General features: G+C 43.0%; 1 protein-coding gene across 1 annotated transcript in view; it reads right to left on the reverse strand.

Moving 5' to 3' along the window:
* Positions 1 to 1,391: 1,391 nt before the first annotated feature.
* The window catches only part of LOC115477066, a 79,927-nt gene continuing 63,638 nt past the window's right edge, over positions 1,392 to 17,680 (reverse strand). The window contains exons 8-9 of the mRNA XM_030213681.1: positions 5,969 to 6,033; positions 1,392 to 1,572 (exon numbers count right to left, since the gene is read on the reverse strand). Coding sequence (XP_030069541.1) covers positions 1,392 to 1,572; positions 5,969 to 6,033 — 246 coding nt within the window. The remainder of the gene's footprint in view (positions 1,573 to 5,968; positions 6,034 to 17,680) is intronic.

The raw sequence follows: 17,680 nt of genomic DNA on the forward strand, positions 1-17,680 counted from the left end.
TAATGCAAATGTAAATATATGGGGTTCTCACAGTCATACTGCATCTATAGGTGATAGAGAGATTTCTATTAGGAAGGCTGCTAGAGCATATGGCTTGATTAAGACTTTAGTGAGATTATTAAGGGTAATACGCATTTGTGCCGGGTAGAAAATCCCAAAGCGGGCATTGAGTTCCTTGAGCTTTGGTCTAAACTCCAGCAATTGTTAACATAGCTTAGCAGTGTTTTTACGTAGATCTGGGAAAAATTGTGATAATATTACTTTCCAACTTCACCGGAGCTCTAAGTCTAGCTCTTTGCATTATATCCACCACATGATTGCGGGGAAGTACACGTAGCACAATAGGGTGAGGATACTTGCCATGAGGAGAACACTATGATGAGACGTGATGTGCATGTTCTATTTCAAACGCTTGATTGAATTTAAGATCCAAATGTGAAGGTATTAAATCCTCTAAATACTTCACCATGTTGTTGTCCTCTGCAGCTTCAGGTATACCCAAAATCGTGATGTTATTCATTCGTGATCGATTATTACTGTCTTCAAGTTCTCTCTCCAGGATATTGATACTATTGCACTGTTTTTGTAGGTATTTAATATTTTCTTCAGTTGCACTTTGTTTATTCTCTATCTTCTCAATGTGGTGTTGATATTGGAACATCTCAATCAACAAAATGTCCTCCTTAATTTCATTTATGTCTTCTTTGGTGTCTGTCAGTATGATCAAGAAGGAAGCATCCTCTGCTTTGTTAGCTGTATCTTTTTTGGCAATGTGTAATCATTCGGTACCTTTTTTTGGATTTGCTTGATGCTATGATGCCTATAAAGCATGTAGAAAGTTTGCAAAGCAAGATTTCAGCTCAATGTTAATGGATGCCTTTAGATTATAAAACTGGTCAGTGAGAGCTCAGTGTCTAAGCTGCCATCACTCATGCTGTTCAGCAGCCCCCCCCCCCCCCCCCCGTTTTTTTAAAAATGTAAATTAGGTTGAAACCCGGGAGCATTTAAAATATTTTTTTCTTGTGTGTATATCAAAAGAGAAAGAGGGTATGTGGGAACTTGTTCCTTTTGTTTTGTGGAATGCAGTGGTATATTTTAAAAATGCACTTGATTTTTTTTATTACTTCTTTTTCAAATACAGATATTCCCACAGAGGAGAAAGACAATTATGATACCCCCATTTTTGTAAGGTGCCTGCTTCTTTATCTAAGTAAACTTATTTGAAAATTGTATTCATTGCAGTAATTAAACCAAACACTCCAGAACAAGAAGTGGCTCAATTTAATATACTTTATAATTTAATATATTCATTTTCATTCCTCATGGAGTGAGTAAACGAGTGCATGACTTTTGTGTGCTGCCCCTGCCCCTTGGCATTTCTTCATTAAGGTTTAAATGGGCTTCAGACCGCTGGCATGTAGGGGGATAAAATCTTCAAAAAAGACTGCCCAGAAACTTTGGTCCTGAAATTTGCAACTATCCACAGCCAGCCAGAGAACCATATAGGAGACAAAGGTTAATGTAATGTTCCCAAGGCACCTTAACAGCCGTGTCAAAATAAAGTTCAGGAATCTGAAAATTAAAGAGAAAAAGATGAAATGGATAGCCCTTCAACAATATAGAGAACAACAGAACAAGAGGAATAAAATAATTCATGCTTCATATTCATAATCTTCACTCTCTACGTTAAGCAATTAAATTACAAAAGACTACGACACAAAGAAAAGAACTGAGAAAATATGTTATTGAAGATTTTTGCTATCATTTTAGAAAACCAAAGAAAACTCTTACTAGAACCGAGGATTGTCTGGTATCTGTTCTATCTCATTAGAGCAAAAAACTACAAAATTACAAAACCTCACATGGACTCCACATAATACTTCTATTAGTAATCACAAAGACTGTTCAATATTCTGACAAAGGTGTGAGGTAAGAGTCAATATAATTGCAGCAGGCCTACCTTATTGCATAACAAAATTGAAAATTCTCTCTTATATCAGGATAATGAAAGTTTCATGATATGCTTGCACACATATGAAAAAAAAAATGAATACTCTGTATCTCTAGCCTTACTGTCCTACTTTTCCCATAGACCTTGTTCAATGATAGTGACTCTATAATCCTCGATCTTAGTTATAACTTATTCCACAGACATTACATTACATTATTCTCTGTCTTAAATTCCGTTAACACTCCTGAACATAGGACTTTCCTTTAAAAGCAGTGATTTCAAAATATGTCCCATTGATCCTACAGCCAGTGAGTTTTCGGGATATTCACAAATGGAGAGCAATAGTGTCTACCAGTCAATGCAGGTAAAATTACACATGTTGTTCAATCAGCAATGAAGCATTTCTGAGACTGGGGTTATGTTGGGTAGGGAAACAACACATATAGGGGTGAATTCTATTATATGGTGCCTAAAACATCGCTATTCTATAAGCCGTGCTTAAAGTTAGGCATGGTTTATAGAATAGCGCTAATGCCTGGGAATTGCATCTAACTTTTTGCGTGGCCATCTGCACAAGCTGAAACGTGGTGCAAATCTTTGTGACTAAATTAGGCATGTTTCCCTCTTATTCTATAACTATGCGTGTTAATTTTAGAAACATCCCGTTCTGCCTATGACCCTCCCGTTTCCACACCTCCTTTTTGGACTTCTTCATGAAATGTAGGCATGGATCTTGCACCTAAATTTACGTGTGTATATTCCAATTAACTAATTAGTGCCAATAATTGCCTGCTATCAAGCCAATTATTGACACCAATTAGCTTGTTATTCAATTAAATTACATGTGCAATTTTTAGCGACTTTTATAGAATTAGGCAGAGTCGCTGAGAGGGGGGTCAGGGGAGCAAGATTCCCCTGGGCCTGGCTTCCAAGGGGGGGCCTACCCAGCACCGGTAAAGCTGATTGGTATTCTGCTCCAGTGTGCCGCAGTGCTGGGTTATCACGTTATCACGTTAACTCTGATCTGCTGGCCACAGGTCCTTCTTCCTGCTTCATCCCGCCTCAAGTAGTTCCTGTTTCCACATAGACAGGAGGGAATGCGGTAGCATGAAGGACCTGACTTGGCAGAGCAGAGTTAAAGTGAGTCCTGGCACACAGGAGCCAAATATTAAGTAAGTAAGGAAGCCTGGTGGGTGGAGGGTTGGTGTGGGGGGGGGGGGGGCTGCATGGGGGTGGGGTACCGGCATGGGGGGCCTGCACAGGGCGTGGGGGCCAGGGAGTATTTGCTCTAGGCCTGGCTTTGTCTTTTGGTGGCCCTGGAATTAGGGGTATAGTACATGCTAATGTCAATTAGCGCGTACTAAGCTTTAGTAAAAGGGCTCCATAATTTTGGATTTGGGTACTTTTAGCTGGAAAAATAACTTATAGAGAAAGTATGAGCACATTCTTGTAGCTAATTTTTCCTTAGGCAATAATGAAGGCATTTCTGTTGACAAGCAGGATATAATCAGCGCACAAGTGGGTCATGTCATCATAAGGTGCCAGGTGGAACACCTGTCCTGGAATTAGTGTAAAGTTCTGAGCACACTAGGCTCTTCCTGTGTGCTGTGATCTCCTCATTCTGCTGTTTTGCTTGTTGTGATCTGCCAAATGGACTCAAAAAGCTCTCCTATATTTTTCTGATATTGCTATTTTTATTTTTATTTGTAGTAAATTTAACAAAATAATACAAGAAATACACTTGCTCAGAAATCAGGAAAGGAATAATTACAGAAACTAATAAAAATTACATCATTCATAGAAGAAAAAAAAGGATAGAGGGACACTCTTCCCCCCCCCCACCCCATCAGGCCCTCAATACCTAGGACCCCATAAAACTTGGAAGGAATAATTAAGAATAAACAATTCACTCCCTAAGAAGAAATCCCTAAGAAGAAGAAAAAGACCTGGTCCAGTTCTGCTATTGTTTTTCATCAATTCTTCAAAAACAGAAATGATTTTTTAATTTTTTTAATTTAATTTTTTTCACACACCAAATCAGAGAGAATCAGCAACACAGCATTGAAAGCACAACTAAGTGAAGTCAGCCACAAGATGAAATAATGGAAGCAAGTGTATTGGGGACCTGACCCGAGCTGTGTTTTGGTATGATGCCTATTTAAGAAAGGTTATCAGGTGACAGAATCCTCTTGTGCAATGCTTCCTACAGTCTCTGGACCACACACAGTCCAATGTTCAAAAAGAACCAAATGATCTCTTATTATGGATTGCAGAAAACATATGCCTTATAAAAAATACAGGGTCCTTTTACAAAGCTGCGGTAAAAAGTGGCCTGTGGTAATGTGGGCACATCTTTTGGGCACGCGCTAAGCCATTATTTAATGGGCCGGAAAATGGACATGTACAAAAATTAAAACTAGCACATGCCTATTTAGGGCCTGAGCCCTTACCGGCAGCCATTGACTTAGCGGGAAGGGTTCATGTGCTACCCGTGCAGTAACCATGCAGCATACACTAATGTGGCCACGCTTATGATTACCACCGGGAACACACCCCACGGTAGAAAATAGAAAAATATTTTCTACCACAGGATTCAGCATGTGCCAAACTCTAAATTACCGCCAGGCACATGGACTAACTTGGTGGTATTGCTGATTTGGCACATGCTACCTGTGCGTTAGCCCTCCCGCGGCTTTGTAAAAGGGCCCCACAGTTTTTTGATCTGTTTTATTTTGTTATCATTCCTGTGGACTATGGTTGTAAGACAAGCACAAAAATACAGACACGATATCATGTTTTATTTATTTATTTGTTACATTTGTACCCCGCACTTTCCCACTCATGGCAGGTTCAATGCGGCTTACATAATAAAAGGATTACAAAGCAAAGTGTAGAGAAAAACAGGTAAATCTTAGCAGAGTAATGGAGATGCAGAATAATGGAGGTGTGTGGATAGGTAATATTATTATTAATAATAGTAGTAATATTATTAAGAACTAGTTTTAAGCTAGATAGAGATAATCAGAGAAAAGGTCGGGGTAAGTATAGGGAAAATTGGAGGAGGTGTGATATGAGTTATAGCTGTTGTTGCAGTTTTGGGTTGGTATTTTTGTGTCCTGGCTTGACGCAGAAAAGATAAGTTATAAAAGGTATAAACATGATAGAATTATTTGTGAGCAAAGTGAAAAGTTAAAGATTTGAACTTACTTGACTATAATTGAAGATACTAAGGGGGTCTTTTACTAAGGCATGCTCACGTTTTTGGCATGTGCTAAACATTAGAGATGTCCATAGGAATGCATTGGCGTGTCTAACGTTTAGCGCGCGCCCAATTTTAGTACTTGCCAAAAACGTGAGCGTGCCTTAGTGAAAGGGGGTCTAAATTAAAAGTTTTTTTACTAAGTTTTTACTAAGGTTGTCTAAATTACCCCCTTTTACTAAGGCGGTACTTAGAAGAAATTTTTTTCATATCCATGATGATTGCTGAGCTTACCCTAGAAGTCCTGTCCTTGTCTTATGGATATTGGGCCAAATTCTATAAATGGCACCTTAAAAATTGGCGCTGAAAAGCCATGCACTTAGTGCAATTCTATAAACTATTATTCAGGGGGCTACTGCTGGCGCTGGTGCATGTTTTACATGCACGCCAAAGCCCCCTTTTACCGCAGATGGTAAAAGGGAACTCTTGCTTTCCGACAGGAAATGGCCGGGCGGCAAGTAAAGTACTTCCCGTGTGGCCATTTCAGGGGGTAGCCCTTACCGCCGCTTAGTAAAAAGAGCCCTTAGATTGCTCAATCAGGGGACGTCACACTATGATCCTATCAATCCAGAGTGCTAACGTCCCTAAGTGCACTGTCCCATAGGAGGCAGTCAGTGTACATCTGATTTGCTCCTAAATGCAATATGTATATATTCAATGTGGATATCCTGAAAACTGCACATTGGGCCAATATAACTGGTTTTGGAACCACTGTTCCACAGGCTCTGAACAGCCTTTTTATGATCCCTTTCACCTACTTGTGTCTTTGACTTTGCTGTTCTTCTTGTCTTTCTCTTTGTGCCTCTTTCCTCATCTCCTCATCCTGCAGATTAAGAAAGCATTAGAAATGAAAGAACAGTATCCCTAGGCTCAGGAGCATAGGAGCCAACTTTTCAAAATGATTGGGGGTGCTAATTTTTTTTTTTTACAGGTGGTGCATTCCCCCTCCCCCTGTCCCCCTCCCCTCCCCCTTGACCCCTCCCACTCTCCCCCCTCCACCTCCCTCCGAGTTTCAGTCCCTCCCAGTTCCAGGCCCCCCTCCCTCCCTCTAAGTTCCAGGGTCCCCCTCCCTCTCTCCCAGTTCCAGAGTCATCGTCCCTCCCTCCCTTTGAATTCCAGGCCCCTTCCCTCCAAATTTTAAAAGCCATCTATCTTACTTCGTCGGGGTTAGGGCGGCAGCAGCGGTAAAAATCATGCAGGCTTGGCTCGATGCTTAGTTCCGTTTTCCCTTCTCTCTCTCTCAGCTCTGGCCCCGCCCTTTGCGGAAACAGGAAATGAGGGCGGGACCAGAGCTGAGAGAGAGAGAAGGGAAAACGGAACTAAGCACCGAGCCGAGCCTGCATGCTTTTTACTGCTGCTGCCGCCCTAACCCCAACGAGGTAAAATAGATGACTTTTAAAATTCAGAGGGAGGGGGCCTGGAACTCGAAGGGAGGAGGGAGGGAGGGAGGGAACGAACTTCTGGTGGGTGAACGAACTTCCGGTGGATGAAATATTGGGGGTGCTCGAGCACCCACAGCACCCACGGAGTCAGTGCCTATGCTCAGAAGGGCTGTAGATGGAAAGGTCAATGCTGCAACATCAACTTTAAAACTTAACCAGTCAATTTTCAAAGCAATTTAACCAGGCAGGTGAGCATCCTACCCAGTTAAGGGGGTCCTTTACTAAAACTTAGCTTGAGTTATCTGCAGCAGGGCCCATAGGAATAAAATGGACCCTGCTGCAGATAACTCTAGTAAAAGACCCCCTAAATCACTTATTCTTGCCTAACCACTGATATTCAGATGCACTTAACCAGAAAATGCCACTGAAAATCAGCACTAACCGCCTCTCTACTGTCTGATTAATGCTGGGGCGGTCCAAAGGCGGTGCTTGGGCAGAACCAGTACTTAATTGGTTAGCAGCTATATTTAGACCGCTAACTGGTTAAGTAAGTGACTAATGTTAGGACAGCAAAAAGGCTAGTACCATGAGGCAACCACTAGAGATCGCGCTGGCCATTCTTGAGAATGGAGACAAAGAAGTGGGCAATGGAAGAAGATTCAGCAGGCAATGGGACTTGCGATGACACAATACTTTGGCACAAAAAGTTCTTGTTGTGAAAAACACACTTCTATCATAAGAGACTTGACAAGGCACCATGTTTCGGCTAGTTCCTGCCTCAGGAATCTTACAGTAATGGATACAAGCATAAGCAATAGACAGCTACCAAAAATGGAGCAGTTTGTAGAGATTAGAAGGGAGTGCATTGTCATTCCATGATCTATGTGACTTCTCGTCTAAAGCTTTTTTTTTTTTGCTGTTGTAGAAAAGAACTGAGTGTTACTATATTTTACAAATTCACAATGGTCTTGTTAAAGACCTCCAGTCTACTCTTTTGGTAGCTGTCTATCGTTTATGCTTTTATCCATTACTGTAAGAGTCCTGAGGCAGACACTAGCTGAAACATGGTGCCGTGTCGAGTCTCTTATGAAAGAAGAGTACTTTTCACAACTTTAGAACTTTTTTTGTAAATAAAGTATTGTGTCGTTGCAAGTCCCATTGCCTATCAGTCTTCTTCTGTCTCCCACTTCTTTGTCTCCTGCTGTTTCTCTGTGGGACTTTTGTGTTCAGCTTCTACTCGGCTTATTTTGTGAATGGATCCATGACAGTCAGGAGCGAGTGGACATTGCTTCTGCCCTTAGGACCCCACTAGACCACCAGAAATGTACAAGGTAGGTCTTGGGGAGGGGAGGGGCCTTTGGGGTATATGGGGGTTGCTCGGTCAGGCCTTCATGATGTTGAGGGTGGGAGGAAGGAAGATTGGGATCCCAGGGGAAGGAAGAGAAAATTGTAGGTGGTAAGGGCACTTGCATCTCTTATGCATGTCCTGGCCAATATTCAGTCTGGGCCTGCATAAGTGTCATGCAGGTCCTGGCTGAATATTGGCTGGGACTCACATATACTCCAGTAGCCAGCACATGCTTAATTAGCCCCAGATATTCAGTGCTGGTGCCCGGACATGACCAGGCATTTAAAAAACACTGACCACCATGGACTGAATATTGACTGGTAACTATCCATTTACAATAATGTTTGGGTAACATCGAGGATCATATATCAAGCTGGTGTGAGCAGTGGCGTAGGAAGGGGTGGGTGGGAGGGGCGGTCCGCCCCGGGTGCACGCTGCTGGGAGAGTGTCGGCTCCGCTGGTTCCCTGCTCCCTCTGCCCCGGAACAGGTTACTTCCTGTTCCTGGGCAGAGAGAGCAGGGAACCAGCGGAGCCGCCGCAGCTCCCAGCAGCGTGTACTCGGGGCGGACCGGCCCTCCCGGCCTCCCCTTCCTACGCCACTAGGTAAGAATGTGTGCCGAGGAGGGGGGTGTCGATGCACCGAGGGGGGGGGGTGTCGATGCGCCAAGGGGGGGGTGCTCAGTGGCGAACTGCCCCGGGTGGCAGCCGCCCTTGCTACGGCACTGGGTGTGAGTTTGGCAGTATTCGCTGCATTGTTTAATTTGTGCACTTTTTGGCTTAAACCTTTAATTTGTAGCATCTGTGAAGATCATTTGCCCAGTTTCTGTATGGAAGAACAAAAAGAAAACTTCAGGGGAGAGATGAGAATTGCTGGACATGGATGGATGGTGGGGGCAGGGGAGTGTTAATATATGGCCTGGTTTTAGATCTACCACTGGAATAGTGATGGACAGGGCCACAGGGCCTAAAACATCAGAAAAAGAACTGACTAGGCCAAATAACTAACGAATGAAATAATATTAGATAATCTGCAGAAAGCAGGTCTAAACAATGAGTCTTGACACAAACAGGTACAGGTACAATATTCAAATAATATATAGCACCTGAAATGAAAGAATGATGGATAAAATGAATAAAATGTGGTTCTCAAAATGGGGCCTATTTTAAGTATATTTTTGTATAAAATGATACTGATACAGAGATCAGAAGGTGTTGTGAAAGGTGTTGATGAAATATGTGAAACTGGTATCTCAACAGAAAAAAATGTTAGTAACCGCAAAAACAGTTTGTTCCAAAAAACATGTTGATATTACCGGAAAATGTTGCAACCTTGTGAAATACATGGAACGGAAGAGCTGGGTACAAAATGCACAGATGGCAGGACGCGACAGTTTAACCGCAGAAATTGAGAAATATTTGAAAAAAACAGGTCCCAAAATAGGTGCTGCCATAGACTTCAATAGAGAGATGAGAGTATAAAAGAAGGGTGATTTTGGCTTAAGTTCGGAGTCGTCCCCAACGCATCTCAGACGGCAGAGCGCTGTGCCATTGAACCCAGAATCTGTCCGATGTCTGTACTACTTTGAAACTTTGGTAAGAATAAATGCTTTCTATCTGAAACCTATCTCTGTCTTCATTTTCAAGTATTCCTTACCTGTCACTTATTTTACAAACTAAACTAAACACACACTAGACACTCATTTTGTGCACAAACTACTGATAGATTCTAATAGACTATATGTGGGAACATAAATGGCCCAGAATACACCTAGACCTAGAGAGACAGAAAGCAGTGGTCATGGGAATCAGTTTTGAATTACGCCTGCTGATGCCTGCCCAGACCAGACCCCCATGGGACTGGGTGACAATGGAAGTAAGAAAAACAATTCAGAATCTTCTGGATGAACTTAGTACGTTCAATCCTCCATATGGAATAGCCCAAGGAGGACGAAAACGAGGTCAAACAAAACAGTAACAAAACAGTGGTGAGCCCCGGTCGCTGAGCGTACTCGCTGACCTTCCCCCCCCCCATTTGAACGCAAGAGGGGATGTTTAATCTGTGCGTTCAATGTCCTATTTTTTCTTTCTCCCCGTGGCCATTATCTCTTTCGTGTCCCCCCTCTGTCATTCCTTCGTTTTTTCCCTCTTCCTCTCTCTCCTTCTGCCTCCTACGGACATGGCCCTATTGCGGGGTAATGGGCACTTATGTTCTGTCCGTTTCTTTTTCTCACCCCTGCATTAAATACTCTCCTATGTTTCTGCCTTCTTCCTTTGTCTCCTGCATGTCTTAATCTCCTGCATTCCTTTATTTCCCTCCTTACTTCTGCCTCTTACGGGCATTGCCCACTTGAGGGGTATTGGGCACTATTATTCTGTCCGTTCCTTTCTTACCTCTCACCTCTCTCCCCATTTTCTCCTATTTTGCTGGCTTTCTATACTGAACTAATACATCTGTATCTTGGTTCTTCTTTCTGACTGTCCGTATACTTTATCTTGTATTCATCACCTATATACTGTTCCTTTTGAGTGTTTGCTGTATGAAAGAATATGTATGCCATCTCGATTCTGAGTTTTGGGAGACCATACTTAGCAGATGGTGACTGTATTTTCTTTTTCAGCACGATTGTCAGTAAGCGGTCTTATGCGGGCTGTTCTTTGCCTAACGCCTTGACATTTCGTGTCTTAAGTCTCTGTCCAACATTTGTTTTCCTCCTTCTTTTTCCCTGAACCCCTGTGTATTTTATGTCCTATCTTCTGTCCTTCTGACAGCCCATGGCCCCCCCTTCCTGCCCAAACACTTCTGTTTCTTTACTTTTTGTTGCCCTTGCCTGTCATCTCAAAATACTTCGGCTTCGCTGAAACCTCTGATTTGGGTTTTCCCCTTCTCTCAAACTGTATTGCAGTAAAATCTCCCTACATTGCTTGTCTTCTCACTATAAAGCCCATTTCCTGTTCTTTAACTGCGTAGTCAATCTGACTTCTCTTTTTTACAGCTGCTATGCTTTACATTTTGTTACTTTTTGGGCGTTGTCCGTTTTTCTGCTAGAATCGGACTTCAACAAATATCTCTGTTTGTACATCCTCTGTATCCCGTTCCCTATTGTCCTCCCCTTTGATAACCACCTTTCCTCTAGATAATCCTCTTTCTCCTAGTCTCCCATTATAGTGAACATTATAGTGCCTATTGGATTAACCTCACACCTTACATACACTCCCCTTCACTTCGTTCGCATGCCTAAAAAGATCACCTTTCATGCCTTTCAAAGCTATTCTTTTTTGCTGACAGACTCATGCAACACAGTTTTTGTTGCTTCCGGTTACAAAAAGCATGCTTTACACAAGCCTAAACTGCTTTATATGAATTTTTGGTATTAAAGTTGTTAAATTACTTATCTTTTCTTGCCTCATGCTGCCAAGTCCGTTCTACGCGCACTTCTGAGCATGTAAGAATATGCGGATGTATCTTTGCTTTCACTTTTAAAGTTATGGCACTGCATCGTAGTATTACTTTTTTGACAAAAATAAAACCCCATTTACCTTGCCGTTTCAACTTATCTGTATGGCCCCTTCCTATGATTTATACTTCATGATTCCTTTGCCCTGTACAGATACCTTTGTATGATGTCAGCCATAAAGGAAAAACACTAAGTTGCTTATTTAAAGGTTCTACAATGTTACAGTATTTCTCAGCCTTATCTCTGCCTGGCTCGTTTTGGATTTCGTACTGCTTGCCCTAGCTCCCTTCCTGTCAGCTGTTCCGCTCTATTGCTTTAGAGTTTCCATTTCATTGTGTGTTTAGTGGTTTCATTGTGTGTCATGTGGCAAGCCTGTAATCCAGAGTATAGTGAACGTACCTTTTCCAAAGAGCTTATATATGCTTACTTGGCTTTAAAATATTTCTTTCTTTGGCCTAACATATCTACATATTGTTCACTCTTTCTGTATGGAACCTTGTTCATAAATCAATTATTTATAAGTCCTGTCTTTCAGTTTTTTCTCCTTTTTCCTTTCACATTAAAAGTGCGTAGATGCTCCACTTCTCCTTTTTGGGCGGTGGCCACTTCCTCAATATTCTCTCTTTCTTGACTCTGCTAATCTTTAGCTTGGGCATCTCTTGTAACATTTTGTTTCAAAATAATTTCTGTTATAACTTCTTGCCCTGCACTTGGTACCGCTTCCGGTGTTTCCCGCATTGGAATCTACTTTTTCTCTTGCCTATATTCCCCGCCCTTATGTCAGCAAGGTGACGTTCTTATCTCTGTCTGTGATTTCTTTGCTATATCATTTTGTTATTTATTGCTTTAACTATACATATACCCGGTGACAGGTCTGTTGCAAGTTTAAGTATTGTCAGCCCGTCGTTTTAATTTTTTTGTCTTTGAGAGCTTATTGTCAGGTCGTACGTTGTAGAGATTGTGTGTCATCACTTTTGACAGACTGCTACCGTCGTCCGTGCTGTTAATTATTTTTCTTTTTCTGCTAAAACTCCCATTAGGGGTATTGCCTGCCACCTGGCTATTATCGTATTTGAAATGGACAATGCTATTCTCTAATTGCTATCGTACGCCACAGTTTGCATACTAAGAATTTTAGACCTGCATCTGTTTGACCTTGGAGCCTAACTTAAACATATTTAGTAATCAACCTTTTTCTACGGTCCTTTTCAAACACTTGCTTTGTTTTTATTGGCCACTGATGCATGCACCTTGGGACTGAGCTTCTGGCATGATTTCTGCCCGGCATGATTAATGTGCACTCATTTCCTGTAGAAATGCTTGCCCGTTACTTTCCTGCATACAAGTGATTTAGGCTTACGATACTGTGCCTGCGTTCTATAAATAGGTAGTGTGCGGCAATGTTCTCAGTCCTATCATATATTTAAAAGTTTAATCCTGTTTTATGGTTCATAGTCTCTGTATGCGTCATGATAATTCCATGTCATGGTACATATTCCTTTAAATTACCTTAGCTTCTTTGAATGTACCCTCTCCCACAAACAGCTTTTATTTTGTATTGTCCTGGTTTTGCGGCCCTCTTCACTGTCGGCGGCCTTATTTCATTGCTTTTTAGTTCCTCTTCATGATTTCTTATTGAATTATTATTTGATAAGCAAATCTTGTCTTGTTACTCTTTTAAGGTACCTTCCCCCGAGAGCTTACATGTGTTCAGTGTTAAATCTTTCTTACCATTTTCTTTGAACAAGATTTACTTTATTTCTACTATTTTATCTTGTAGTTTGTTACAGGGGCTCTTCCCTGGGATGGGCTATACCTTTTATTCTACTTTAAGATTTTATTTTTTTGTTTGTTTTTTCTCCCCTTATATACCAGTGTCACGCTATAACTATTGGACTAGATACCGATGTCTGATGTCTGCGACTCACACCCATTTGAGGGCCACAAAACCTTCAATGGATGACGGTATCATAAATTCCAGATTTAAAGCAGATCTCCATTCTATTTTCAGAGTGGCCTGCGGATTCGGCAATATTGCCCACATATGGGTTACCTGTATAGATGATCACCGTGACAATACAGGGACGCCTAACGACATTGGTTGAGATTGTATACAGGTTGACTCGGGCATCTAAAAATCTTATAAAGGTTAGTTGTAGATGAACTCCTAACCAGGGCTTTTAGGACAGTTAGTTGTAGACGAACTCCTGACTGATTTAAATTTATTAAAGGTTAGTTGTAGATGAACTCCTAACCAGGATCCAGGGGAGGTTTTAGTTGTAGATGAACTCCTAACCAGCGGAGACCCCTGAGACCCGTGTCCTCCGACTATGGGAGCCTTTCTTCCGCGTCTCCCATATTCTTTAAGGGTAGTAGCAACCCCCATTTGTTTTTTTGGGTTCTAACATTTGCAGTCTACCCTGGAGGATAAGTAATTTGGGATAGAGTAGTATAAATATATAAAGGCTGACACTATATTTTTTTTTTATTTATTTATTACACTGCTTTTATCCTGTTACTTCCATTTCTCTGTTCATGTAACCTGCGGCAAAAGCATTGAGCTTTCCGCCAATTAGTAATTTATGTTCTAGGTTCCGCCACCGGGACGCTCTTGAAGACGCGTGAGTATAACTGTGTTTTGTATATGCATGATGCATGTTTTTGTTTAGATAATTTTCCCGTGCATGGTTTTGTTTAGTTGCCCCTGTTATAGACCTCAGATTTTTGACTTGAACCGTCTTACTTAAAGATATTGCATTATATAGAATACACTCTTTTATGAGTTCCTATGTGGATTGTCTTCCCCCTATTTCAGATCCCACTATGTCCCCCTCCTCATCCCCTAGTCCCCTGGAAAGAGTCCTTAATTTCTTTCCCGCTGATAGAAAAGAACTTACCCGCTTATGTCAAACCTGGCATACCGGTTGGTCCGCTAAGGATCAAGGACTGGAATGGCCATCAAAGGGCTCCTTTGATCAGGGCAAACTCCAAGCTTTGGTCTGCTACAATGAGTCCCACAAAACAGGAAAATCTAGGGATAAACATTTAGCTGCTATTAATAAGTTCATACTTATTGCACGAAATCAACACGATAGGAGTTTAGGTAAGTCAGATACCGACCAAGCCCCCTACCAGGAGGCAGTAATACCTACTGCCCCACCACCTTATGATGCTGCTACCGCTGCAGGTACGACAAAGCTTCTACCATGTGCAGTGGGATATACCCCGATACCCCCAGGATATTGTGATAAACCGGTCACAAGTCCTCTGCTGCAGAATTCTCAAGGATCTCAGACAGTGACACCCCCGCTACCTGCGGTATCTCCCGCTCCTATGGTATTTGACCCACCCACTACCGTGCGCATTGCCGGTGTTGTTGATCTATCTCTTCCCTCATCACAACAAAACTCAAACCCAATATCTCAGGGGTCAGCACAAACTCAGACGCCCTTAACCCCTTCAACAATGCCAGTGGCTCAGACTGTTGCTCAGTCGCCCACGGTCACGACTGCCCCAACGATGCAAGCAACTACCCAAACGCTAACTCCACAACCTCATGTCTATCGTACTATTGGTGGTTATGAGATTGACATACCCCCCCCATTATTGAACATTGCCCTTGTGTCCAGGACCCTTTGGTTCCGGTCACCATTCACCACCCAACCATCAGTCAGATTGATGCGGCTGCCCAGACCTCCACCTGTCCTGTGCCAGGATCAGGATTGACCTCACACATGACTACTCAAACGGCTACCTACCCATACATGGGACATTCAACTCAGACATCACCTCCACCGCCACATTTGGACTCCTCTGTCCAAACTGGTTTCTTGCCTCCCGCATCCCTGCATTACCCTATTCTGTCTCAGTTACGACAGATGGGCTTCATTCCATGTAGTCCTGCTACACAGACACGGGCTATTTGTCAGGAACTCTGTGATCGGGGTTTTATTACAGCGCCCCCTGTTCCAATGAACCCTTCCATGCCGACTCTAGAACCTGAGTGTTCTACTCCCCCTAGATGGGAGCAATTGGGTGCACGCCCCAAGGGTAAAATTCCCCAATTAGCAGAGGAACTGGCTCGTCTCCGCCGTCCTCTCATACTTCCAGCCAAACCAGGTACTGGGGATCTACCAAAAATAATATCCTCCCCATTAGACGCAGCATGGGAAGTTTTACAACAACAACTCCCAGCTAAATCTGACCTGGAGGATATTCGAAATGAACCTCCCCCAGTGCTAAATTTCTCCTCCTCGGTGGAAGGAGATTCATCGCACCTGGAACTACCCAAGACCCGTCCCCCTGACACTCACATTCCTTCAGGGGCATGTTGTATACCACAACATGGCACCACATTGGCCAGTATGGGAGATGACCTCGCATTCGTTTCAGAAGGACTTCGTTCCTTACGTAAGTCCATTTCAGAACTCCCGGATACTATTGCATCTGCTGCATCAAAATCCAAAATGCCCCAACAACATGATGTTATTTCACATCATACCAGACAGCGCCACCCTCAAAGTTATCTTACTGATGAGGGATCTAGTCGCTGCCTTGCAGTCATTGACGGTCCCCGTCACCCTACAGGTCTGAACATTGATACAGAACCTGGCTTATCTGGTCCACCTAGCACACCCGCCCAATATGTAGCATTACATGAAAATTCATGGTATTATGTTCAACCATGGATTGATAATCTTGCAGGATGGTCTGAGGCGCTTCAGCCCCAGTCCGCCCTCTTCCCACGTGAAGGATCCTTGCGGTCTGATAAGCTCTCACTAGTGAGAGATCTTATTTATGACCACCCTGACCCCCATTGGGATCAGAAAACGACCCTCTACCTAATCCAAGGTCTTCAGGTTTGGAAAAAGTACGAGAATCAATTTCCCCCAACCGCTGCGATCGATCTTCTTACATCTTCATTGGCAAAACCCTTTGAGAAAGTAAAACTCTTTCCCCTGCTGAATAAGATGTCAGGTGGTGTTCCTCATACGGAGTACACTCCACTTTCAGCAGTTGAATTAAATAGCCTCATACTGCAACTCCCGGATATTACATTAGGAGGTAACCGATGGTTGAAGAAATTTCAGGACATCACACTAGGTACCACTCTGTCAGTTGGAGACATGAAAGCGCTTTTGGGCAGAACCCCACACGCCAGTGTCACTGACATATTCACTCAATCGGGCTATGCCAAATTTGTAACAGATACCGAGTATGATGGCAATCCTTTAACAGAGATTCAGACCAAAGTATTCCAGGAAATCCGGACCATGTATCCGACCCTTAAAGATTTTTCAGTTATCACTTCTCAGAGATGGGAAATGGATTCAGAGCCTATTGAGGCTTACTTACTCAGACTCCAAGATCTCTATAAAGAAGAGACGGAGGAAAAATTTGACTCCGATAATGCTCTTCCGGTGTTCTATCATTTACTTAAGGGAACCCTACCTTCACAGATCAAAAACAAACTAGAGGACACAGTTGGTCTCCAACTAGAAAAATGGCCAAAGATTCGTGAACACATCCTTCATCATTGCAGAAAGCTTATTAAAAACAAGCAAGATGAAGCCCAACATCGTAAGACAGTACACACTAACCTGGAGGTGCTACAGACTGAAGATCTCAAAGAAAAGAGAGCCTCTAAGAACACTGACACAGAACCCAATACCCCCGAGACCTCTCCCCCTGTTATTGTTATGTATGCTGACCAACGCTATGACAATAACACCCGAAATCAGGGCCCACGGCCCTACCGCCCAGACCGTAGAACTGATTACCCAGAAGAAAGAGGTCGTAGCTCCCAACCTCAGCGAGGTCCCCCAAGGGGTCCTCTGGATGATAACAGACGATCCAGAGACTATCGTTCCCGACCCAGTCCTGATCGCTATCCTGATGTCCAGTGTTATCGCTGCCAGCAGTATGGGCACTATGCTGCTCAATGCTCTCACCCCCAACGACTTATGCCTCGTCGCACGCGGCAGAGGTCTCCAGAACGACAGTCATTCCCATTATGGAACCCGGATCAACGCCGCCCACAGTGACTAGGCGTGGTCCACACTGCTGCAGGATTGGATGATCCCATGATCACCTTGTTAATCTGTGATGTCCCCGTTCCCTTTTTAATAGACACGGGCGCCTCTCGCTCTGTGCTAGCCCATGTCCCGCACAAATTGCAGAAACTTCTTAAAGTTTCCCCTAACAATATTACCACCACAGGCTTTGATGGTGTCCCTACAGACACACCCCTGCTTGAGCCCTTGCCAATTACCTATGCGGATCAAC

Source organism: Microcaecilia unicolor, chromosome 9, assembly GCF_901765095.1.
Source record: "Microcaecilia unicolor chromosome 9, aMicUni1.1, whole genome shotgun sequence".
Taxonomy (NCBI): Eukaryota; Metazoa; Chordata; class Amphibia; order Gymnophiona; family Siphonopidae; genus Microcaecilia; species Microcaecilia unicolor.